The 27,752-nt window shown below is 29.5% G+C and overlaps 2 protein-coding genes across 3 annotated transcripts; one reads left to right on the top strand and one right to left on the bottom strand.

The window, feature by feature from the left end:
* The first annotated feature begins 533 nt into the window (after positions 1-533).
* Positions 534-4,241, top strand: LOC107933450 (lipid droplet phospholipase 1). 2 transcript variants are annotated; one of them, XM_016865662.2, is made up of 11 exons: positions 534-753; positions 926-1,110; positions 1,511-1,578; positions 1,883-1,953; positions 2,073-2,315; positions 2,704-2,867; positions 2,984-3,039; positions 3,134-3,186; positions 3,279-3,402; positions 3,511-3,608; positions 3,690-4,241. In XM_016865662.2, exons 2-11 carry the CDS (start codon positions 974-976, stop codon positions 3,759-3,761), a joined length of 1,086 nt encoding a protein of 361 aa, XP_016721151.1. In that variant the 5' UTR covers positions 534-753; positions 926-973; the 3' UTR covers positions 3,762-4,241. The 2 variants fall into 2 exon arrangements, with proteins under 2 accessions (XP_016721151.1, XP_016721150.1); XM_016865661.2 differs by having other exon boundaries at positions 570-753; positions 907-1,110.
* Positions 4,242-6,520: 2,279 nt separating this feature from the next.
* Positions 6,521-7,693, bottom strand: LOC107933462 (ethylene-responsive transcription factor ERF105). The gene has a single exon (XM_016865675.2). The coding sequence runs from the start codon at positions 7,386-7,388 to the stop codon at positions 6,678-6,680; it is 711 nt and encodes a 236-aa protein (XP_016721164.2). The 5' UTR covers positions 7,389-7,693; the 3' UTR covers positions 6,521-6,677.
* Positions 7,694-27,752: the final 20,059 nt, after the last annotated feature.

Below are 27,752 nucleotides of genomic sequence, written 5' to 3'. Positions count from 1 at the left end.
TGGCACAATTAGAAGAATTTGACTAAAATCACCCCTAATAGAAATGTTTTTCCTCCAAGTCAAGTTTAGAAATACAATCAATTGTTTCAAAAGCATGTATATGTGCTATTGGAGTTTCATCCCAAATGATTAAACTTGATTCCAAACAACAATGTAACAGTCAAACTTTCTTGCTTCACATCATAATATGAATCTTTATTTAGATTTAGTAAAATCTTTAATCGAAAATAAATAGAATGTAATTTCAGAAGATGCAACATAAATAAATTATATTATATTTGATTATATAAGTATTATTATTTAAAAAATTAAATAATAAAATATTATAAATAAAGAAGATAAAATTTTAATAAAAAATATTAATGAGAAAGGATTTTTGTATAAAAAAATTGGAAGAGATGAAACCATGAATTTTTTTTTAGAAGGAATGAAGCAATGGCTGCCAGAAACGTAGAAATGGATTTTTTTTTAATAGGGTTAGAATTAAAAATAATAAAACATAAATTGGCATATGTCAAAAAATTAATTTGCCACTTGACTGCCTTAGAAGTATTCTACATCACCAAGTTCTCCTAATTTGGAGAGAAGATTGCTTTAATATTAAACAACACAATTGAGGTTAAATAGGAAAACTAAAAGTAACATAACAAGATTTGCTTATCATTATTTGTAGAATCATAAATTTGATTACTAGCGTTTGAAAATTTTCCTATTGGTAGAGTCCATCGCTACTACGCTTTCCTTCGCGTTAAGGTTTTTCCTTCTTTCTTTTACACTCATAAATTTTCTTTGATTTTTAATTTCGTAGTAACTCTCGCATCTCTCATCTGTTTTGTTCTAGCGCTTTCTCTCTCTTTCTCAATTTCTTTTCTCGAGATTCTTCAAATGCTTGATTTTTGTTGTTAGTTTTTTTACTTATTATTAGCCGACGTTGAACGGGGCTGAGAATATATATAATTTAAAGTAATTAAAGATGCAAAACGGCATCGCCGCCGACGGAGTTTGCTCCTCGGAGTCCGCGAATGGGAGTCGAGATGTTTGGAGTTGTAAAGGTTCCGATTCTTCATCAGCTGATCATCTTGTTATCATGGTCCACGGGATCCTCGGCAGGTGCCTTTCTTTTTCTTCTTAAACTTTTTTTGTTAAGAATTTTGAGATATTTAATTTAATTTACCTTCCTTCTTCTGAGTTGGATTTTGGAGGCTTGAATTAGTTTAGTGGATGCTTAACTTTGTATCATACACATGTTTTTGTGCTTGGTTTGATTGTGATCGGTCTGATTTGAAGTGATTAAATTAAAATTTAGTGATTTTGAGTTTAACTCAACAAATGTTGGATTCGAATTGAAAATTTGGCAGTGTTTGACTTTTGATTATAGCATCAATATCTTTGTTTTCAATTCTGTGATGATAAATTGTGTTTAAGTTCTATTAGTGCTTTTTATAGGATTATTAGTATTAAAAATTCTACTGAAATGGTTTTGGCCCTGGTTTTATGGTTGCTTGTGCAGTTCTTCAGATTGGAAATTCGGAGCTGAGCAATTTGTTAAAAGGCTACCGGATAAAGTATTTGTCCATTGTAAGTAGCATTCTTTTAGGCACCATTTTTTAACAGAGAGAAAAAAAAAAAGGCTTTCCCCTTTCCTTCCAATTGTTCATATCCCCTTAGATTGCCGGAGATGATGAATCCATTAATGCATTCATAGTGGCATCAAAAACCATTAATTTGATTTTCTTCATTGCTCCAAAACCACACTTTTATACATGTTCTTTAGGAAGTGTTTAATTCCTTTTGAAGTTTTTGAGATCAACATGATGATATCTAAGTTTCTAGCTAGAGTACTTCTGCTTGATTTCACTTTGTTGATTAATATGTTCTGCAGGCAGTGAACGGAATATGTCTAAGCTGACTTTAGATGGTGTGGATGTAATGGGTGAACGACTGGCAAAGGAGGTTAGCAATATTTGATAATGTCCTATTTAGGTCATCAAAACCAGTGAAATTTATTATATTATAGGACTATCAGTTTCATATTCCAATATGTTATCGAGAAAAAAATGTTTGAATGCTAGGTCCTTGAGGTAATTCAAGAAAAACCAAATTTGTGCAAGATCTCTTTTGTTGCACATTCTGTTGGAGGACTGGTGGCAAGATACGCAATTGGGAGGCTCTATAGACCACCTAAGGAAGAAGTTAAAGAGGATAAATCAGGTGATGGATGCAAGGAGGAACAGAGGGGTACAATTGGTGGCTTGGAGGCTATGAACTTTATCACAGTTGCATCTCCTCATCTTGGTTCAAGGGGTAATAAGCAGGTATGTTTTTTGTATTAACAAATGTTTATGCATGTAATAACCAAAATAAATTATTCTTCTCTTTTGCTGTGTATCATGTGCAAGTACTTGCACTCACTCAAAGATTGCCATGTCGCAGGAGTTTATTCCAACATTACAGGCTTTTGTATATGCCTGTATGGTGATTTCAGAGTGTAACTTATTTGTTGCTTCTGAATGAATTTTAGTTTAGTAGATGAGTTTTTCTTTACTGCAGTAGTTTATTTGTTGTAAGATGAGATGCTTTTATTTGTTGACTTTCGTTGCTTGCTATGCAACACATTATCTGTCATCCATGTCAGTATGTCAAGGATAGTAGCTGTTGTTGGATTGTCTTTGCTTATTGGTCTGCTAAAATATTTGTTTCCAGGTACCATTTCTTTTTGGAGTAACTGCTTTTGAGAAAGCTGCTAGTTGTGTTATTCATTGGATATTTAGGAGAACAGGTCGACACCTTTTTCTTACTGATGATGATGAAGGAAAGCCACCGCTGCTTAGGCGGATGCTGGATGATTATGATGAGTTCTATTTCATGTATGCAACTTTCCCTGATGTCTAGATTTCTTTCTACGTAAAGTTACTCGAAATGTCATACTTTTTTGTTCTGAATCCGTAGCATGACTGAAATAGTAGTGAATTCATCTATGCAGGTCTGCATTACGTACATTCAAACGCCGTGTTCTGTATTCCAATGTGGCCTATGACCGTATCCAATTTACATTTTCTGTGTGACTTTGATAACTTCTCCAGATTTTGGTTAATTTGATTTTATTTGTTTCCATTAATGAAATATTGTAAAGATATTGTGGGCTGGAGAACCTCATCAATAAGACGAGACGGTGAACTGCCAAAGGTATCATCATCTTTGTGAAGCTTTTCATTTGACTTCACGTTTGCTTCTTTTTGGGGTTGAAGCTGATGAGCAAAAACCTGTATTGTTATTAGTGGGAGGAGACTCTAAATGAAACATATCCACATATCGTGTATGAAGAACACTGCAAGGCCTGTGATGCTGATCAGCATGAAACTATTTCAATAGAGGATGATGGCTCATCCGACAAGCTAGAAGGTATATGTCTGAACTTTTGATTGTGAAGAAAATAGAAATTATACTTTTGCTAAATTTACTTTCTTTTAGTGGTTTTCATAATTCCGTTAATTGGATAATTTTGTGCAGAGGAACTTGTGAGAGGCCTATCCCGAGTTTCATGGGAAAAAATAGATGTTAGTTTTCAGAGCAGTAGACAGAGATTTGCTGCTCATAGTGTTATACAGGTTCTCTCTCTTTCTGGAGTTGATAAAAGTTTATACGATCATATATGCAGTCGGAAGTTCTTACTAAGCGAAGTTTTGCAGGTTAAAGATGAAGTTATGCATATAGAAGGTGCAGATGTCATCCAACATATGATTGACCATTTTCTTACGTGAAACCTTATGGTGTTTGAGATACACATCATACGAGCAAAGAAGATTAATTCGCTACCTCACCGTATTTGTCGACTGCTAAGTTATTGCTCGAATTCCCATTGGTTAAAGTTGAATGATGGATCAGTACTCACATTGGTTGGTAAAGATGGCTATGACAAGGGCAATTAAGTCAGCAGTTCATTCATTAATTATCTCTAGTTTGCTTCCTAAGAAGGATGAATACGGATAAAAATGAAAAACCCGTTGATTTAATGGTTAAGATTTATAACTATTTTCTCACTTTATAGCTTAACCATTAGAGTAATAAGAGTTTTCCCTTGTTATCCTTTTTCATTCCTTTTATTATTACGAGGAAATTCAATGATATAAGCGGACATTGTGTGTGTAAATTAAGAAATTAATTTCTTTTTCCCATGTTAACAAATTACTGTTTCTTTGGACCAAATTAGTCAATAATTGGAACTTTGAAGCTTCTGGTTAGTAATTTCTTGATAGTTTCTATTTTTGGTCGATTTAGGGTCAGTTTGGTAATATTTTTTAGAAGTGCTGTAGAAAAGTGTTTTTAAGAAGTGTTTTTGAAAAATTTAAGTGTTTGGTATTGCTGTCAAAAAGTGTTTTTGAGGAGTAAAATGTTCATTTTGGACATGATATTATAAAGTAACAAATATATATTAAATAATGTTTAAATTAGTTAATATTATAATATTTTAACAAAAATATAAAAAATAATTTATTATAACTTATTGTTAATATTTTAATATATAATATTAATTTTAAATATTTTTAAAGTAATTAATGTTAATTATTTATTAAATTTAATTATAATATATAAATTATATTTAAATATTTAAATATAATAATTAAATATTTATAATTAGATATTGACACAATTGTATTATTTTAAAAATTATTTTTTATTTTTAATTAATAGTTTTAACACATTGTAAAACTCATATTAGATATTAACATAACATAGTAAACATAAACCTAACAAATTAAAATATATACTATATTTCATAATTATTTCATAAAATCAAAGAGAAGAAAATGAGAAGGAAAAGATAAAACTCACCGGTGGTAGAGAAGAGGAACAAACCAGAGAAGAAAAGTAAAGTTGAGACAAGAAAAAATGAAAAAAATCTTCTAACGTCTAGAAAAAGCAGCAAAGTTAAAATAGTAAAATACCAACCAAGAAGCACTTTTGGCTGAGAAAAGCCAAAAATTTCTCTTTTTCATCTGTGTAAAAGTGCTTAATTTAAGTTAAAAAAATTTCAATACTGTTGTTTGTTCTCTATTGCTTTTAAAGAAAAAGCATTTTTTTTTAGCAAAAGCCCATCAGAAAAGGCATGAAGAACGAATGCGCTTTTTGATGGAGTTCGGTGATGAGATTAATTATCATTGTATTTCAGATTAAAATATTAAAATAAAATTTATAAATATATGCATATTTAAATTATTAAAAAAATACTATATTTATGGTAAATTATATTTTATTAAGATATTACAACATTTTCAAATAGTAACTTACACTAGTATTATCTAAAAAGAAGGCAAGCAAACTGCAAAACGTTTTCAATATATAGTTTGGCAATAATTTACAACGTAAATTTGGTGGCTTATAATGATATTGATGATATCTATACAATTGAAGCATTTATTACAAAGTAATTTTATAATTTATGCAAGCTAATGGAAATGGTAATTGTATCTTTTGAAATCAATCATATTTCCCTTTGGTATTTAAAACCCTAAAAACAAACCCACACAAAATTCAAGGAACACTACATTTTCCCTCTTATTGTATTTTACTACATTTTAAGACCAATCTGTCTTCTTTTTACCTACAACAAAATTTATTGGTCATTTTATTTTTTTGTTGATATTACTACTTGAGATTTGTAGAAACCAGATTACATTCTCCTATCTTCACAAAGTTATACCTCTTTAGTATTTATTTTATTTTAACCATTATCTACACAATCAAATTGGGATTATATGGTCTTACATTTTGAATCCCTAAAAAACACATTAAATTACCAAAAAAATCTATAAATTACATAGCCAGATAATGATGATTAACACATTCATCCAAGTCAAGCCTAAATTCACAAAATTAAATTTTATTTGATGTCTATAATCAGTGCTATGTAAAGAATATACCTTATACCAGAAAATAACTTGAAACTTTACAATACCACACATTTAATAATTTATTTCTTAAAAAAATCATGAATTTAAACATCTTGTTTTTGGTATACAAGATTTACATGCCTTTGTCGGTTCCTATAAATATTAATCATGAATACATTTAATTTAATTTTCACCCAATTTCCTTTCTACCTTTTTCATTCATCTTGTACGTACTTATTAAAAAATTCCAATAAATATTATTATTTATAAAAACTACTATTTACTTCATGTCACACTCTCAACTTCTTCTCACTTTTACTTCAATTTTTAACCTATAAATTGTAATAATGTTAGTTTTATATTTATTTAATCAATAAACTAAAATAATGTTTTTTTTATCAAGGACAAAAAAAAAAAAAGAGGACAAAATCTTAAAATGGGTGGTCCAGTCAACAAACTGTACCTTCTAGCAGCATTTGAAAAATTACGGCACTCATTTGTTCAAACACACTACACTACACTACACTAGTGTCATCCACAGTCTAAAATTGTGAAACACACTGCATTGACTAAGGTAGTAGTACAAAAATATTAGGAAATGGATTCTAATCTTTAATGTTAAAGCCATGGGCAAAGAAGAGGAGAAGACAATTTTATTTATTAAAGTAAACAGAAGAAAGAACAAATGCAATTTGATCTGAAAATGCTTAGGCTTTAGGCATCCCATCCCTACTAATTACCAAACACTTAAAAAAAGTAAACACAGCCACATTCCTTGCTAAGCTTTTACATAACCTCAAGCCTGGAATACCCAAACCATGGAAACGATGATAAGGGTGATAAGAGTGGGCCACCGAATATTTCATTTATATCTTCATTATCCCCGATCCCCGTCTGATTCGACGGCGTTCCACATTCCGCCACCGTTACCTCCTCCTCTCTTCTCCCTGCTTTGCACTCCAGCAGGCTCACTCTCTTTTCTCCTTCTCCTTCCTCTACACTTCTCCTCCTTTTTCCTGACTCTGAGAAATTTGATTTTCCTGCTTCATGAGGAAAATTCAGTATAGCTTTGCTACCGCGTAGCTTAAAGGCAGCTCTATCATATGCTTTTGCCGCTTCTATGGCGGTGTCAAATGTTCCAAGCCAAACCCTTGCCCCTTTCTTGTTAGGGTCTCTAATTTCAGCCGCAAACTTCCCCCATGGTCGTCTTCTAACACCTCTATAATGACTTTTCTCGTATGATTCAACCGCCACCGCAGCCGAATCTGGAACCGGGTTTGGGCTTATGTTAAAACTTGTGGGTGGGATCATAACGTTAATAGAAGGACGACGTTGGCTGAGACTCGATTGTTTTAACCGGGTCGGGCTATAAACATGAGATGACTCGGAATTTGAGAGTTGATAGAAGGGTGGTGGAGTTTCCATGGAAGCAAAATCAGTAAAGAGATGTTGCCTGATAAGTTCTAACTGGGCTGATGTTTCATCAGAACATGCCATTTTGGTATTTATGATATCAATCCGGATAAGAGAAATGGAAGTTGGAGACTAAAAAAAGGGAAAACTGATGGATTTGAGTGGAAATTGGGGAGCGTGGTGGATTCGTATTTATAAGGGAAGAAGAAGCAGAGCTTCCAGGATACACACTATAAGCTTCCAAAGCGGATTGTCTAACAAATTTATATTTGGCCCCTCACCTTTACATATATTTTCATTGTAGCCATATATTTTAGTGGAGGAGGGCCCCTTAGATTTTATAAACATTCCACACCCCAATAATTAATCAACCAATCAGCACTTAATCCATTACATTAGACACTCTGCTCCCAAATCATTGGCAATGATGAATGCAAATCTTCTGCCCCTCTCTGTGCCCCCTACATCACATTATGCCGCGTGGTTTTCTTCTTCTTCTTCTTTTTTTTACTATTTTTCAATTTCACATTAATCCTACAACTAAAATTGATAATAAAAAAAAACTGTGATAATAAATAAGAAATTAAATCATTTCATTATCCTTTTAATTTAAAAAATATAAAAATAAAAATAGTAGAAGACTGCGCAAATTAAGTTGAGTTTTGATAAGGTAGTTCTTGAATAAAATCTTCAAACATCAAACTAGGGGTAATTATTTGATAAGTATATCATTTGTTTATATATCAATTTATTTATTCTTCATTCTTTATAAGATATATATTACACCATCAACCTGCTTTTATGGTCTAAAAAATTTCATAGGTTATGGGTGAGATAAATTTCCTTAAACTAAATAATTAACTATCTTGAATTAAATTTGTATTTTTAAACCACGCATAATTATAATATGTAGATCTTCAATCATAACATATGTATTTGTAAAGGTTGGATCTTTTCGATTTTTTATTTACTATGTTTGAATCCTATTTTGTAGTTGCTCGAACCGTTAAATAGTAAAAATAAATTATTGTAAAGAAGGATACGAGTTACATAAATTAAAAAATGGCAAGTACTTGAGGGATAGAGGTAGACCTGATCATGGTGGCTCGGCCCGAAGACCCGCCCGAAATTTGGGAGGGTTTGGGCAAAAATATCGGCCCGAAAAATAGGCTTGGGCAAAAAATAAGGCCCATTTAAAAAATAGGCCGGGCCTTGGGTAAGGCATTTTTCGCCCGAGCCCGGCCCGAATACACTAAAAGAAAAAAAATCTGCTTTTTTAAATTTTTTTATTATTGTTTTCTCCCTATTTTGTTACCATTTTACTATTACGTTACTACTATTTTGTTGTTATTGTATAAAATTTATTTTATTATTAATTTTGTTATTATTTTAAAGACATTTGTTAATTTTATTATTATTTTAGAGACATTTGATTGTTAAGTTGCATCTATCTTAGTGTTATTTAAGTATATATATTTTTTAAAATTTATTTTTAATTTGTTGGAAAATATTTATTTTGATATTTTTATTATTTTTGATGCATTATATATATTTTAAAATTATATAAAAATTAATATAGGTGGGCCAAGTCGGGCCCAAATTTTAGTATTTTTATCTGAGTCAAACTTGAGAAAATTTTAAGACCATTTTTCAGGTCGAGCTGAGTCCAAATCTAACAAAAAGACCTAAAATTTTAGTTGAGTCCGACCCGGCCAGGCTCACCTCTAGATACAGGCATGCAGAGGGGGCAGGGGATTCGCTTTCCCTTTGGGTTACACGACTCCCCTCCAATTTTTTATGCTAAATTTTAACCTTTAGATGACACGAGTGTGGTGTGTTTGAGCAATCGCTTTCTCAATTTATCAGTGGTAACAGTTACAGTATGTTCACTGGACCACACCCATTTTACAACTTTGTCCCTTTCTTTTTGGTTTTTTTACGTGCAGGATTAGTGAAATGTAAATACTGCACAAAGTATATCTTCTATGTTTTGTGCACTTTACATCTTAATAATTTATTCAACAAAAATATTATTTAACATAATAAATTATTATAAAAAATTATTTTATTGATTAAAATGTTACATAAATATATAAAATAAAATTATTACTTTTTATACGTTAAATATCATTCTAAAATAGTTATTAACGTACTTATATATTAATGTAAATTATTGTTTTTAAAAAATAAAACAATGAAGGTATAGATAAAAGTGTTGTAATATACTATTATTTTATTAAAAATATAATTTAAAATAAATATAATATATTGTTAATAATTTCAAATAATCCAAATATGTATTATTTACAAATTTTATTTTATTTTTTTCTTGCCACAATTGCATTTGAATTCAAATACATATTTAACCATTGATTTTAGTCTCACCATTATAAAATCTAATTTCATTGCCACCACTTTCATCGGAGCCCATCTTATTGTCCATCTAAATGCACCTTTAAAGTATGAGAAAATATTCGGTACAATTAGTGTAGGTTTTAGACTCTACAAATAATATTAAGGGGTTGACATATATCCTATAGGATATAGTAAAACATTAAAAAGATAAATATTTTTTTAAAAAAAAAAGACGTGGCTATTTTTTAAGATTATTTGTGGACAAGGGCAAATCCAAGGGGTTAGCAAGGCCTGGCCTCCTAAAATGAAAACTTTTTCATTTATGCCTTTTAAAATTTTTAAAATTCTAAAATAGTAAAGGTAAAATTACACTTTGGCCCTCTAAAAATGATTTTTTTATGTAATCATTTAAAAATTACAATTTAATTCCGGCCTCCCCTAAAAAAATTTTCCGGTATACTACCAGTTTACCAAATACTAACCCTTAAAGTATGGGAAAATATTTGGTACACTACTAGCTGAATTTTTAGACTCCACAAATAGGGTTACGAGTTAATAAGTATTCTATAAAAATATAGTAAAATGTTAAAAAATAAATATTAAAAAAAAGAAGAAGAAGAGACATATAACAAAATTTTAAAGTTACTTACGGAATAAAAAAATGACCAATCTACCAAATACAAAATTTAAAAATTACTAAATTATATGACTTAATTTTAATTTTAATAAAATAATTGAAATGAGTGGTAGATATGCGAAGTCAAAATTTTACGTTAAAATCATTAGATAAAAGTAGAAAGAAAAAAGGGTTGCACCAAAAAAATGTTTTAGTTAGAAAAAGTATTGATGTTTTAGGTTTTGTTTGTGTGTGTGTATCAAATTGTTGTATTTAAAATGAGTGATTCTAGTTTCACGTTGAAGCTTGATTAGTTAGTTTATAACATAAATAACAAAAGGAGTGCACATGGCAACATTAACATAACTGCAGAACAATGTTGAAACTTCTTTACTTTTTTGACTACTTAACAACAAATCAATAATCTTAGTTGGTGTGATTTAATTAAATAAATTTGTTTTAAAATCAATTGGTCGGATTTTGGATTTCAACCACGTTGTTTTTAAAAGTCAATAAACTACTTGTATCACTATATTCCATTTATTTCTTCACCTCGCCTTCTTTTTGTTTCTTTTTTTTTTTTATCATTTTTAGTACTTTAAATTCAAATCATTTTAATTACATATCTAAACTATTTTAATTATATCAATCAAATTTTTTCGTTATTAAAATTATTAATTTAATTATCAATGCCACATCCAATTTTATGTAGCATAATTTAAAATGAAATTTTTAAATGTTTTAAGGTTTTCGAAGCTTCTACAAATGCTTTCTTCTTCTTCTTTTACTTTTATTTTTTTTATTTTTAAAAGTTGTGTGATAATGCTCTATTTCTTTAAAATTTTTATTTTAATTTTAGCTACATAAGATTTGACATATCATTTTATCGATTAAATTAACGATTTTAATAATGAAATGACCTTATTAATATAACATTAATAGTTCGAAGGCATAATTAAAGTAATAGAGAATATCTCATACAATTAACTCTTCATTTTTTATAGCAAGTTTGCTCTGTTTTCCTTAAACGGTTAGAAACTAATTTACCCATTATTATTTTTGAGTTAAATTCAGTCTTCCTCTTTTAAAAAGAGTTGAATTTGACTAATAATCTTTTAAAAAGAATTAGATTATTGTTTTTTTAATGAAATTATAACTAATATGTTAAGTTTTTAAACATAACAAATCACATTATAATTCCCATGAAATATTTTAGTTAACATTTGGAAGAAAAATATAAAGATATGAGAGTTTAGAGATGTATTTTTCTAAAAAAAAAAATTATATGTTAATGGGGAAATAGGTTATTTGGTCTAATTTGTAAAATAACATTTTGCTTGCTTAATTTAATTTTGATATTTTCACAGTTTTAAGATATTATTTAAAGGTAATTTGAGTTTAGAAATGGTTATAACCGAACATTTGCTTTCTTACTGTAAAACCGATGAAGAAACTACACGTTTAAACCTAATCTCTAAAACTTTATCCTAACGTATGAATTGAGGAAGAATTTCAGCTTTACAATTAATACGTGTGAAAAAATGTCAAGGGTGATTAGGGGATGAAAATGCAAATAAAATCTAGTTTTGGGGTTGCACTGAATTCAACGGATTTAATAATATTATATGTCTTTGACAGATCAAACTGCTTGAATTCAAATCCATGTGGTTTGAATTGTTGACTCCCATTTCTCCCAACCCAAATCATCTCTCCTTTCTATTTCCCAACCTGCTCTATCATTTTGTTTTTATTTAAACATCAATATTCTTCCACTTTTCTTTTTTTAATATAATTATTTGTTCTCATTTTTAAATAATTAAAAACAACCTACATTTATATTTACAAACCATTCATGTATTAAAATACTCGAATTCAATTTAATAACTCAGACAAACATGTTTTCATGACGCAATCCATGGCTTTTCAGTTGGACCGCTATCTCTCTCTTTGTCTTTTAAGATATGTAAAACTAGTTTTCTTCATGTGTGATGCATAAGTTTATTGTATGTATTATTTAATCGTTTTTAAAAAATTTGTAATAAAAATTAAAATATATTTTCTATTATCATATTTATTTATAAAATTGGACTTTGGAATATAACAATAATAATTTTTTTATAATTATTTTCAACAAAATAAATTTTATAATCACTTAAATATTTTATTCGATTTCTTATTGAAAGGTCTAATTTTGTAATTTTAATAAAAGGATTTCTTAATTTTAAAAAAGTTCAAAACAATGAAGACTTGAATTGTGATTAAAGAATGTTGACAATTTAGCAAACATGAATGGGTTTAAAAGGGAATTTAGCCATTCGCAAAAGCTATAAATCTCTATTTTACCTTAAAAGGTCATTTTACATATTATGCAGTTATTATTTTAATTGAATAAACGAAATTTTTTGTTTATTTTTAAAATTATTATTTTAATTTTAAAAAACAAAAGTAAATTTCTTCATTTAAATAAGTGAATATAAAGCTTGTGATAAAATAAATAATTTATATAACAACCATTAATTTTAAAAAAAATAATCATATGATGATGACAATATGCGTTAATTCATATATGGTTATATAAAATTATACAATTTTTCATAAAATAACTATAGGATCTGTATGATATGATTTGCCATAATTGATCTACATTTGTAACAAAGGCATTTAATATAATTGATAAATTTGGTGATTTATAGAGAAAGATATATACAATATTTCAAAGTAACATTTTTAATATTAACTACTTTCAAATACATCACAGGTTTGTTTTAGCAATACTGTAATTTGAGACTTGGGTAGTGTTTAACTAATATTTAAGTCAAATAGAATTAGCAAATAGGTTAATTGTTGATTCTGGTAATTAAATAGAAAGATTAACCACACTTAATCATCACTTTGATTTCAAAATAATAACCTATAAATTCGAAATTGCTCAATGATTTCTGTCGGGATCTCCTTGAACCATACAAGAACTTTTGCATTACACCAGCTAGAGTATGAGTTGTAACATTAGCTTCTCTTGGAATATTCTGTAAAGTCACCTGCCAATCTTTTCTACAAAACTCCTATATTCTTATCACTAAATTCCTATTCAATTTGCCATTAAACTTATCCGAGATTGTCGTAAGAGCTTGAGCACAATCTATTTCAACAATGATATTATCCCATTTCACATCCCAAGCCAGCATAAGTGCATCATAAATTGCACAATCTATATAACAATTTTTGTTATTGATCTCTTCATCTACATAATTTTAGTTAATAATCAAATTAATTATTTTAGTTATTTCAAATTTATAAATAATATATCTTTGAAATAATAATATTTAAATTTTTTAAATATTTAATAGTTTTATAAAATTAAAATTTGATCCATTAATATGACATTATTTTTAATTGTTAAAATTTTATCAATTTTATAAGACTCGTGCATGATAGAGTGTGTAATTGAAGTATTTTAAATATTTAAATTTATAAATTATTTATATATATTGATTCTTAGCTCGATTGGCATGGGCATTATTGTCTTTATAAGAGGACTTGAGTTTCAAATGCGCTGAAACATATTATTCTTTTATTTATGGGTTTAGGAGGGATTATAGATAGTTTTAGACATTGTGTAAAACAAGAGTAGAATCAAAACCTATAAAGAGATTGTTCAAAAAAATTGTTGATATTATTTAAATAATGTATTATAATTTTAAAATTATATTTTATCTTTAAAATATCAAAAAATGAAGGTGAATAACACAATTGACACGTGCCATCATAGTAGGTATGGCACGTGAACTACCATGCTAACATCATTAAAAAATGTAGCTTAAAAAAATTGTTGATATTATTTAAATAATGTATTCTAATTTTAAAATTATATTCTATCTTTAAAATATCAAAAAAATGAAGGTGAATAACACAATTGACACGTGTCATCATAGTAGGTATGGCACGTGAACTACCATGCTAACATCATTAAAAAATGTAGCTTAAAAAAATAAGGTCCAAATTGATAAAAAAAAAGTATAAACTTTGAGACTAAATTTTACATTATGTTTTTTTTTCTTTTAAGAGATCTACACTAGACCTGATCATAGATCGGGCCACCTGCCTAGGCCTGAAGGCTCACTCAAAAAGTGAGAGGGTTTGGACAAAAATGTAGGCCCGAAAAATGAGCTTAGACAAAAAATAATATTGTTTTCTAAACAGATCGGGCCTTGGGTAAGATTTTTTTTGCTTGGGCTCAGCCTGAACTGTTTTTTTTTTCTTTCTTTTCTGTTACTATTTTATTGTTATTTTATTACCTTTTTACTATTATATTACTACTATTTTGTTGTTATTGTTTATGATGTCTACTAAACTAACTAATAAATCAACTAAGGTAAGTGCACTTATCAATTAATAGTATAACTATGGTGAGCACAAATATCGTTCCCTCGAATATTACAATTACTAGTAATTATCGTCTTTTTATTATTTAACCTAAAAATTCAAAAGATTAATTAAAACTAAAATTAACTTACTAAATTAACTACGAATGCGTCAGAGAAATAATCATGAAAATAATAAATATCAATCAAAACTAAACAATACTCAAGTAAGAATCCACCTAGAATTCATCTAAAATTCTCAACCCAATTTATGCAATTTATTTTCTTAATTTCCTTGATCCGTAGAAATCCCTAACTTATGAGCATAAAAACAACTAACTCTAGTTGATTGTAATACCCCGAAAATTTTTACAGTAAAATATTATCCGTGATATAGTAAAATAAGGAAATAAAGTGACAAAAAGGGAATTTTTGAGTGATGTCAACATTGAGAAGTATATTATGATATATTAAATCAAGAAAGGACTAAATTGCAAAGATGAGAAAAGTCTTGTTGCACAAGAGTAAATATTCAAAATTTAAGGGGTTGAAGTGTAAATATAAAAAAGTTGAAGGACTAATGGTGCAAATATTTTAAGGGTGGAATGATCTAGAAACCAAGAAAAATTGATGAATTAGGACCAAATTGAATAGGTAAAAAAATTATGAGGGACTAAATCGCAATTTTACCAAATTAAGTGATGACTCAAGGATGGAATTCTAAAAGATCATGAAGGGCAAAATGGTCAATTAGTAAGAGAGAGAATTCTAGAATGTAATGATTATGTTGATGATATTTTAAATTAATTAATTAGATAAATATTATTTTATTAATATTTTATGAGATGTTTATTATTATTATATTATTATTTATTTAGTATAAAAGGAAGGAAAGATGAAGAATTATCAACACATTTCCTTTCCCATGCAAACTAACGTAAGATAAGAAGAAGAAAAGAAGTTTGCTTTCTTTACAATTTAGTCCTTCCACCAAAAATTCATTATTTTCACCTAAAAATTGAAAGAATTTCCATAGCCATCAAGAGAGAAAGATAGCAAGGAGATGATGGAGAGCAAGAATATCAAGTTGGATTCAAGAAATCGAAGCTGGAGGAGAGAGAAAAATCAAGTTAAAGATTGAAGTCAATAAGAAAAGGTAAGTACATCAAGATTTCAATATGTTTTTAAGTTTGTTATTATTGATAAAGCATGAAAATAATGTTATAGTAGAGTTTTCTTACATAAGGTCCTATGTTCTTGATATGTAAGTGAAGAAAAAATAAGAGAAAGTGATGAGAAATGGTGTAGAAAAAGAAAATAAGGATGTTATAACATGGTAATTAATATCTTGTACTAAAACAGTTTTGGACAGCAGTAGTAGTCTAATTTTGAAAAATCATCAAAAATTGTAGAAATCTAATTATAGGATGAATAAAATATGAAATTAAATCTTATTAAGTCTAGTTTCTTATAGAAGAAATTATGTAAGCAATGGAATTCTAAATCATGAGATATGAGGAATTTTGTGAGACAAGGTCAGAATGATTTCGGGTTCCCCTGTTCTGAATTTGTAAAATCATAAAAAAATTGGATAAAAATAATTAGGGGCTTAAATTTATATGTTTAGAATCCTGAATGAGTCTATTTTCAATATAAATAAATATGAACATCATTCGAATTCTGTACAAGGAGATAATTAATGTTTAGTGAAGAAGGGTCACAACTGTCAGACAGCAGAATAGGGGTAACTTTAAAGAATAAACTGTACTTATTGAATAAATCAAAAATTCTGAAAATTTTATGGTAATAAGATATATGAGTCTAGTTTCAGGGAAAATTAGCAGATCTTAATTTTGAGTCCTATAGCTCCAGATATAAATAATTTAGTGACTATGACACAGATGGACAGCTTGAATATTCATAAAAGTAAATAATAAAGATTATGGATAATGTTACTTACAAGTGTGCTACATACATCAATGATGTGGAATGGAGAGGAGGAGGAGGAAAACATATATGAATATTCATTAAGCATGGCTAATTTGCATATTTTAGGCTTAAGGACTAAATTGAATAAAAGTAAAACTTATGGGTAATTTTGTAAAAATGTCAAAAATGACCAAATTGCATGAAATGGATTATTTTATTATTTAAATTACAAAATTGAATGAAATTATTAATTTAGTTCAAGATCGAGGGAAAACATGTTTTAGGGATTAAATTGAAAAGTGTTGAAATTATGGAAAATTCTGATATTTTATAGAATTCATGGACTGTTATCAATATATATGAGAATAATAGCTGGAAATAAGGATTAAATTGCAAGAATTTTATTTTCCTGACCCTAAGGATGAAATCGTCATTAATTAAAAGTTTAGGGGCAAAATGGTAATTTTGCCTAGAGCATTAATTAAATGCATTAGAAGATGAAATGAATGAAAATGATGATCAAATTTATTTATAAAGATCCGGACGACTCAAATATGAGACTTGATCGTGGAAAAGAAAAGATATCGGATTAATGAAATTATAAACACAAACAAGCAATGAGGTAAGTTTGTGTAACTTGAATTGTATTTTAAATACTTGAAATATGTGGTTATGTGATGAAAATATGATTTGAATGTTCAATTCATGATATTTGATGAAATATTGATAATACTCGATATAAATTGAAAATAAATCCCAGTTGAATGAAAGGAAAATTCGATGGATCTCTGAAAAGGAATTGACGGTAAAAAGGATCTAGCCCGGACGGGTGATCCTATTCTGATATAGCCCTCCCGAAGAATACGTATAAAATGGATTTAGCCCGAACGGGTAATCTGAATTAGGGTCTGAATTTAGCCTGGACTGGTAATTCAGATCCAAGCTCATTAGAGTAATTGTTGTTGCAGGGGATTTAGCCTGGACTGGTAATCCCGACAATACTCTATGAGTTTATATTACAGGGGATTTAGCCTGGACTGGTAATCCCACTGTAAGGATGAGGTTCGCGGGAGTGTGCTCTCTGATATGAAATGTGTAAGACCATGGTTGAAAGATACCATGGCAGCCTGATATGAAATGTGTAAGACCATGGTTGAAAGATACCATGGCAGCCTGATATGAAATGTGTAAGACCATGGTTGAAAGATACCATGGCAACCTGATATGAAATGTGTAAAACCATGGTTGAAAGATACCATGGCAACGTGATATGAAATGAACAAGACCATGGTTGAAAGATACCATGGCAACATGACAGAAAATGAGTAAGACCATAGTTGAAAGACACTATGGCATCGTGTCAAAGATAAATAAGGCCGTGGATGGGAGACGCTCTAACATCTGTTGAACAATTGATATTCAGGTAATATGTATTAGATGACGAATGGTTATATGAAGTAATTATGAAGATAGATAAACGAAATAAGTATAAGTACATGGAATATAATTTATGTTAAGTTTGATATAAGCTATTACCGGAATAAATATACATAAAATATATGGAAATGATGGAGCATGAAATATTGATATAATGAAATGAATGATATATGCTTATAAAGAAACGGTAAGAGCATGATATGTTTCATGACATGTACATATATGGTTATCTTTGATATGTTGAGACAAGGAAATTATGTAAGTTGAGACTATTATTAAACTCAAGTGCGATATGTCGAGAAAATAGATATATCAATGTTGAATTTATATGAGATATGTGCAAGTATACTAACAATATTGCTGTTTGATGCTTATACAAGTGTCAAACTGTTGATTGAATGGTAATATATTTATTTATATGATGCATTGAATTGGTAAGTATTTAAATTTTTTTTAGTGATATGTAAATGGTAGTAATACTCTGAAACCCTGTTCTGGCAACGGATACGGGTTAGGGGCGTTACATTGATTATTTGAATTTCTTTCTAATTAAAACTGTTATTGTCGCATTAATTCGTTCTATAGATTTACATATTAGATTTGACTCTAATCCGATAGATTTATGCCGTCTTATTTCTAGGATTGCATGTAACTCCACTCGACTATGCAATATCTAATCATAAGACGGGTCTATTCAACCTCAAACTCATGCACATCAAATATGGGTTAAAACCTTAGAAATAATAACCCAATAACAATTCAGAATTCATAGTCAAAAACAAAGAAACTAAGATTTTATTGCTTAAAATTGGAAATCAAATAATAGAATCCATCCTATGGTTCATCTCCCATAAGTATTTAGAAAATTAGTCCATACTCGTAAGAAGATATACCAAAAATATAGTATGACCAATAAAATAAAAGAAATTCATGATAAATTCCTCGAAAATCAGCTTGGAATCTTTAATCTTGATGAAGATCTGCCTCAGAATCAACTTCAAGGCTGTTCTTTTGGGTAATTTTCATGAAAAAATAGGAGGACTACCATTCTCCCTTTTTATTTTCTTATATATGCCCTCTCAAAGTGCTGAAAACCTAAAAATCAAAAATCCCCGCTGGTGTCATACATGAGTCTAGTGAGTTACACGCCCGTGTGGAACACTGTTGACCGTGTGTAGCTTCTAATTTAGCTTGGAATCTTCAATCTTGATGGAGAACTGCTTCAATATCAATTTCAAAGGTGTTCTTTTGGGTAATTTTTGTGCAAAAATAAGACGACTATTGTTCTCCCTTTTTATTTCCTTATATATGCCTTCTCAAAGTGCCAAAAACCTAAAAACTAAAAATCGTTGTTGGTGTCGTACATGAGTCTAGCGAGTTACACGCCCTGTCCACACGCCCGTGTGGCTCACACGGCCTTGTGGTCTCGCCCTGTGGAACACTGTTGACTGTATGTAGCTTCCAAACTGCTTTAGTGTTCTGATTGTCACTCGTTTTTTACTCCTATGGTTCCCAAGTGCTCCACAAAACTTTAAAATATGAATTTGAAGGACTAGGAGTATATAATTCATAATTAATACCACTTAATCACCCAAAAGTGTACTAAGAATGAGGCTAAAATATGGTACTTTTGACACTTATCAGTTTGAATATTGTATAACTCTTGTTTTCTTAATTTTACTACTATTTTAAAGGCATTTGCTTGCTAAGTTGCAACTGTATTAGTATTATTAAGTATAGAGACTTTTTTAATGTACTTTCAATTTGTTGGGAAAAATTTATTTTAATGTTTTTAGTATATTTAATATATTATATTTTTAAATTTTTTATATAAAAAATAATATAAAAAATTTGAATACAGGCGAACAGGATCGGGCTTGGTTTAAGCCCATTTTTTGGTTGGCATCAACCCTGCCTAACCTATGATTAGGCCTAATCTACACTACTATGTATAAAACGAGGGCTTAGGGCCTTCTTTACTTGACATTTGTCCATTTTCCATTTTTTTTGACATAATAATATAATGGATAAATTTAAATTCTAATCCCTCTATATTTTTAGATTATAAAAGGTTAGTTAATTTTCAATTTTGATACATATTGTGCTCAAATTTCAAATTTAATCTCTATACTTAAATTTTGAAATAATTTGGCACCTCAACACTATAAAATTCTCTATTAAATTGAGGTTCATTACAATGTTATTTGTTACATGGATATTAAATGAGTATTCTTTTTTAATTTCAAAATGTTACACCAACAAATTTAATAAAAAAGTTTCAACAATGTTAACTGTTGCCATACTTGAAAGCAAGGAAAAATTCTACGGTTGCCTCTGTGGCCACAGCTTGATGCATTGTTATTTTAGAACAAATTATTGAGATATTTGGTGTAGAGATTTTTAGAAGAGTTAGAGCCCAAAACATGAAAATCGATTAAGTTAAAATTGAAGACTTGAAGAATGGTTGCTTGCAAGTCAAGTAAAGTCACTTTCCATATTTAAAGGCCTTAGATTACACTTAGGCTCTTATGGAATTATGTCAAGATTATCATATGTTAATTTTTTTTGTTCTACTTTATAAAAAAAATGATTAGACTATGACTCTTATGTAAGCAAAACTTAAATAGTATATAAACTTAAATTTTGTCTAGGTTAAAGAGATCGAGAAATAGAAAGAGCACAAATTTGTTCAAGTTATGAACGTTTTATGTATGCATTATTTTTATACAACGGTGGGGCCACTAAATTGGTGAGGGTTAGGCCGATGTTAAGACTTAAATAGTTTATTGTACAATGAGAAAGATAGTAGATTATTGCTCTATGTAAGGTCCCATAGATGTAGACTGAGTTTGAACTATGTAAACAATTTTGGTATTCAACTTTACATTTATGCACTTTTGGTTTCGTGGTTGAAACAATGGTCACAACACTATTTCAGCCATAGTTTCTGATTGTGAAGCAAGTACCCTCTTGTTTCTACATTAAAAAAGAAACTTACCTCTTGTTTCTACATTAAAAAAGAAACTTACATTTTTAAACTCTTAAAGTAGAAAGATTAAATTTTTAAAAATAAAAGTATGAAGATTAAATTCCAAATATATAAATAGTACAATAACTTAAAACATATTGCAATATTTAATTTTTATTCTATAATTAATAAATAAATATTTAATTCAATATGGAACATGGATAAAAATCATACAAATATAAAATTAATAATAATAACTTCATCGTACATATATATATTTACTTTCATTGAAGATGATTATTTAATGAAACAAAAAGAGTGATTAGGTTGGCAGGGATAGCAACCAACATTAGTGGTAAGATTTCTCCCGATTAAGTGTGGGTTTGGATGGAAGGTGCGGTGGGGTGCGTTTAGTTTATTTTTTGTTTCATGCTACAGTATTTAATCTAACTGTCGTAGTTGTTTTTACACTAACTATAGGTAAATGCATCGTCTATCCAAACTCACACTAATTTGATATTAAATAAAGGTGAATGGATTGTATAAAACTGTGATGCCACGCCATTTATATCCATCCTCGGAATAGGGTTACTGAGCATTACTGGGAAACCGTAACTTAAAAACTTTCATTCTTAAACATTTCATATATTATAGTATAGTTCATTCAAACACATGCATAACGTCTCTTATTCGAGCCCTCGGGGCCTTAGAATCACTTTAGAAATAATTTGGGACTAAATTAGAAACATTTATAATTTTATAGAAAAAGATAGAATTTTCTTCAAACTATAGGGTTCACACGGCTGTGTGACTTACAAGGCTGAGACACATGCCCATGTCTCAGGCCGTGTAACAAGAAAATGACCACTTCCAAACCATTTCTTTCACCCTTTCAAACGTAAACCTATAAGAAATTTGTACATGTATACAAGACCTTTAAACATACTCAAATTATGCAAAGAGTGACTAATCTCCATACCAAATGTTCATACAACCAATATGCCAAAAGGCACTCAATCACCTAGCATCAAACTTATATATATATACATGAGCATATTTGTTCAAACCTTAACTATACATACCTAATTAATCTCAATACTATTTCCATGTTATATAAAAAATAATCTCGCCACATTTGACCACATTTATACTATTTACCAACTGACTTGTTTCCATACCAATACATAACACAATTGACACATACCAACCTTACCATATTAGGCATACCATATTTCAATCATGCATGTCTATTTAAAACTTTTCCAAAACATACCATGTCTTGGCTATATTGAGATCGATGCAACATATACCAACTTTGGTTATGTCTAAACATGCGTCAAATTGACCATATTAATCATAGCGAACAAGATATCAATAGTACCTTAAGTACCTTAAATTCAAGGCAACATTCCATGCCATAATTATCAACCAAAATGACATATATATACCAAACTCATCAATTAAACATTAGACATAATCCACCTATACATGCCAGTATAACCTTAACCAAGATATCAAAATCTACCGACATAATCGTTGGATAGTGTGATAAATCTTTGACGAGCTTGCAACTAAATCGAGCTTTCGATAACCTATAAAGTAAGGGATAAACAACTACGTAAGCAATGAATGCTTAGAGAGCTCGTACAAACTTTAAACATAATATTTCAATTCAATTATAAACTTTTTATGACAAATATAAAGCTATACAATGCCTCAAAATTTATAAACTACATAACCACTAACTTATAAATGAGTAAGTCTATCAATATCATATATATTCATTCCTAACATAATAAAATTTTATAAAACATTTTACACCATCATTAACCTTTTCATAAAACTACGAATAACTTCCTTTACTTACTTTCCATTCTATTTACTAAACATAAACTTAAATAACAACATCAATTAACTAATTAATATATTTATTCATAACATAGGTAAGTTCAACCATAACATACATAATTTCTCATATATAAGCACATTATTCAACTCATCAATCCCTTTTCATCATATCACATTTCAATTCCGAACTTATTGTTTCATTTGTATAATACTAGACATAAACATATACATCAATCATAATCTCAAGCTTGACATAAGCCTAATCATCATCATCTAGTGCATTTATGTATATAACTCATTTGGGTTCAATGACATGATAAACCATTTTATAATAATTTACACCTTTTGAATTTTACCACCTTTTCATGAACATAAGCATAATTCCATTTAACCAATTACCATGTCAATGTAATTCCATTAAACCAATTACCATGTCAATGTATATCATTAATATTAAACATGACATAATGCAACCAAAAGCTTAGCACAAACCTAAGCATTATCCACAATCTCAACTGATGAATTCATTTATGTTCATGTCAATATTCAATAAATAACAAAAAATTTCAAATTCATTAAACAAATTAACTTACTGAGATTTTCCATATGAAGAACGACTTACGGGCAAAATTATATTGTCAACAAAAGCTCATAAGATATGATCCTCCGGATCACGCTAAAAAAAGCTCATAAGAGCTTAACAAAAGCTCAAAATAGCTGAATAGAAGCTCATAAGAGCTAAATAGAAGCTCGTAAGAGCTAATCCACCCGAATTACGCCAAATAATAGGTAAAAAACTAGAGTTCTCAACAAATACTGAACCACAGTTTACTTGGGTAAAATGCCGATATCTCCCTCTAGTAACATCTCCACTCCAAACCCCTGTCATACACCAAATCACCAATGTACTCAAATCCTGCGTTCAATCCAAACTAAGCATTAAATTCAATAATATATTTCCAACAACAATTCAATTTCAACAATAGAACATATATAATACCAATCATCAATTTATAAAAATGTTAAATTTTAACCGTATGAACTTACCTGGCTAAATTGCAGAAATGTCAAAGTACATAGACATTTTGGTAATTTTCCATAGTACATAGGCATTTTGGTAATTTTTTATTCTCCTCAATTTTCCACCCGACCTTGATCTAAATTAATAATTTCATTCAATTTATTAATTCAAACAATAAAACAATTTATTTTATGAAATTTATTTTATACATTTTTACAAAATTGCCCTTAACATTTTACTTTTATTCAATTTAGTCCTTAAGCCTAAAACATGCAAATTGACCATTTTTAATGAAAACCCATGCTATTCAAATATTCATGGCATTCATTTCAGCCCATTTTTGCAATAATTTCACAACAAAACCTTGTATTTTTACTATTTTAACAATTTAGTCCCTAATTAGAAAATTCATCTAAATTACTTAACAAAATACTTTTAAATATCAACCAATATCTCAAATTCATCGCTTAAAAACTAAAATCATATATATTCATCAATGGAAACATTCACAATCTTTAACAGTTTCAAAATCGAAGGTACAGGCTAGTTGGACCTAGTCGCAACGATCTCAAAAACATAAAAATTACAAGAAACGGATAAGAATTGAACTCACATGCAAGACTATAAAGTGGTCGAACCTCCAAGTTAAGCTCCCATGGTGTTTCGACAATGAAAAATAGAAAGATGAAAAGAAAATGTCTTTTTCTTCTTTTAATTTTGTTTTAATTTCAACAAATTTACAATTATGCCATTATCATTAAATTTTCTTTCATTTTTAACTCTAATTGTCATTCCACTCATTATTTATGGCTTAATTATCACTTAATCCCTTCCTCATTTATTATCACCTAAATATATTAATTAACAAGCTTTACACATTTTTCAATTTGGTCCTTTTCTCTTAATTAACAAACTAAACATTAATATTTGTTAACCAAATTTTAATACGACTATAATGACTCTATTAATACTCTAAAAATAATATTTACGAATTAACACGATAAAATTTATGGTCTCGAAACCACTAAAAACTGAGCTATTACATTTAGCTTTCAAATTAGCTTGGAATCTTCAATCTTGATAGAGAACTGTTTCAAAATCAACTTCAAGGGTGTTCTTTGGATAATTTTCGTGAAAAAATAAGATGACTATTGTTCTCCTTTATTTATTTATTTATATATGCCTTCTCAAAGTGCTAAAAAACTAAAAATAAAAAATCTTTGTTGGTGTCGTACACGATTCTAGCGAGTTACACGTGTAACACCCTTAACCTATGTCCGTCACCGGAACAGGGTTACAGAGTCTTACTGGATTTGTCATAACATTTATAGATAATTAATGACAATTATTATTCAATTTTCGAGATTATTCATAACGTCACTTAAAAGAACACTTGAGGCCCGATATGAGTATTAGAATCGAGTTAGGACTAAATGGGGGACTCAGAGAATTTTTCGTGAAATTTTAAAATTTTTCTTTAATACAGGGTACACACACCCGTGTAGTCAAAGGACACGCCGGTGTGACCCTAAGACACACCCGTGTTGCAGGCCGTGTTCGACCCCATGTAACTCTCTGACTTGTGCCATACGGCCAGCCACACGCCTGTTTGACTAAGCCGTATGATCAATTTAATTTTTAAAAGTTAGGTGCAGGGTTCACACAACTGAGACACATGTCTGTGTCTCTACCTGTGTGCTCAATTCTGAGCATTCTGTTTCTAAATTTTAAGATGCAGGGGACACATGGCCAAACCACACGCCCATGTGCCAGCCCGTGTGTCACACACGGTCAAGACACACGCCCATGTGTCTACTTGTATGAACAAAATAAAGACATTTCCTAGCTTTATTTCTCACCCAAATTTGTCAATAACCTACACCAACACTTACAAGTATATACCAGCCAATCCAAGCATTATAACCAAACTAATTTTAACATCTAACATGGTATATCATTATATGCATACAAATTTATAATTCTATCTTTATTAAGTATATTCATTTAGCATAACTCAATCAATCCATAATATATACTCATGATATTGCCATAGGATAACCTTATTAGATATACCAAAACATAACCATTACTAGTCATTCCAATATCTAGATTACAAGTAACATTTATAAGTCATTAATGGCTAAGTTACCTATACATGCCATTATACCAAAATGAGGTTACTATTTATACCAAAACAAGTTAGTGGATAGTGTGATGATGCTCCAATCGATCTCAAACCTTCGCGAGCTTCTGAGCACTATAAAACAGAGAAAATAAAATTAATAAGCATTATATGCTTAGTAAGTTCGTATAACAGGAATTAAACTTACCAATCTCATTTATTAAAATTAAGAATACAATAATATGTTTTTCCATCAACTTGGCAAATTGCCTAAACACATACACTCAATCAAACAAGTTAGTTACATAAGTCTCATGTATATCAAATAAGCATAGATGAGCTCATCATAAAACAATTCATCAGATTACTCAGAATCATTCAAAATATAATTTTATTTATCTCATCGCTTTCTCTTGTTAGGATTTTTATCCGTTGAATTATTGAAATATCGATGAATACTTAAATAGTACACTCAAAGTGTACGTATCTATAAATTGTCAATTCTTATTCAGGGAGCACACTCTCGAGCCACATGTCAGGATGCTCAAACGAGCCATATAATCATGTAACAGGACACTTATCCGAGCTAAACAGGAAACTCATAAGAGTTTTTACTCAGAAAGCTTATAGAGCCTTTCAGATATCTCCAAAGAGATAATATCAAGGAGCTTCAGATAAGGTAACAGAGAATTCAAAAGAGCTTAACAGGACACTCATGAAGAGCTGTGTTTGTGTCCTCATTATATGCGGGATCACAACCAACGTATGTCAGGACGCTCACAAAGAGCTGCGGTAATGTGTAACAAATACAAGATCACTATCGATCAGGATGCTCGCAGGAACTATATATATATCAATATGCTCGAGAGGCTATATCGGGATTACTCGTCCGAGCTAAATCCCAATCTGCAACATATGCAGATTTACATTCATATACAGGAAATCACATGTATCTATCGATTTTCATTATTCAAACGAAACTTAACATTTTAATGACATTTTCTATCATGTGATCATTCATATATTTATAACATTCATATAGTAACATAAACATTTACTTCATTCAAATTAAATATAACATTCAATTCAAACATGTTAATATACATAAATAAGTTACATGAACTTACCTCGATAATAATTCGTACAAGAAAATCTACTAATCCGAAACTTTCTCTTTTCCTCGATCTAGCTTTGAATTTGTGTTATTCGAAGCCAATTATGCCAAGAAAGCTTGTTTTCTCTTTCCTAGGGTTTCCATGGAATATTTGGGGAAGAAGATGATATAAAATGATTTTTATTTCTTATTAATTATTTATCATCCATTAATTTTTCTCTTTTCTAATTTAGTCCTTGCCTTTTTTAAAATTTTCAATGGATGAATTATCAAAAATATCTACTAACTTTTCTTTAATGGTCTAATTACCATATAAGGACCTCAAGTTTTGAATTCCATAGCTATTTGATTCCTCTAGTTACTAGAATTCAACTCTTGCATTTTATGCAATTTGGTCATATCCGTAATTAAGTACAAAATTGAAAAAAATTTGTTATCAGAATTTTCTTATGACCTTCCTATCAAAATACTAACCATACAAAAATATAAAAAAAAATTTTCTTTCCGACTCGGATTTGTGGTCCCGAAACCACTGTTTCGAGTTCACTGAAAATGGGTTGTTACAACACGCCTTGTCCACACGCCTATGTGGCTCACACCGCATTGTAGTCTAGCCCTATGAAAAACTATTGACTATGTGTAGTTTCCAAACTGCTCCAGTGTTTTGATTTTTTGCT

This window comes from Gossypium hirsutum, chromosome A12 (assembly GCF_007990345.1).
Source record: "Gossypium hirsutum isolate 1008001.06 chromosome A12, Gossypium_hirsutum_v2.1, whole genome shotgun sequence".
Classification (NCBI taxonomy): Eukaryota; Viridiplantae; Streptophyta; class Magnoliopsida; order Malvales; family Malvaceae; genus Gossypium; species Gossypium hirsutum.
This window is presented reverse-complemented; position numbering and strand designations above follow the sequence as displayed.

What these genes read in the sequence shown, in the direction of transcription:
- LOC107933462 (XM_016865675.2), bottom strand. Translation starts at nt 7,388, where the DNA reads ATGGCATGTTCTGATGAAACATCAGCCCAGTTAGAACTTATCAGGCAA.
- LOC107933450 (XM_016865662.2), top strand. Translation starts at nt 974, where the DNA reads ATGCAAAACGGCATCGCCGCCGACGGAGTTTGCTCCTCGGAGTCCGCG. An exon ending in GTTCAAGGGGTAATAAGCAG is followed by an intron (nt 2,316 to 2,703) that starts GTATGTTTTTTG and finishes ATTTGTTTCCAG; the next exon opens with GTACCATTTCTTTTTGGAGT. An exon ending in CTGCTCATAGTGTTATACAG is followed by an intron (nt 3,609 to 3,689) that starts GTTCTCTCTCTT and finishes GAAGTTTTGCAG; the next exon opens with GTTAAAGATGAAGTTATGCA.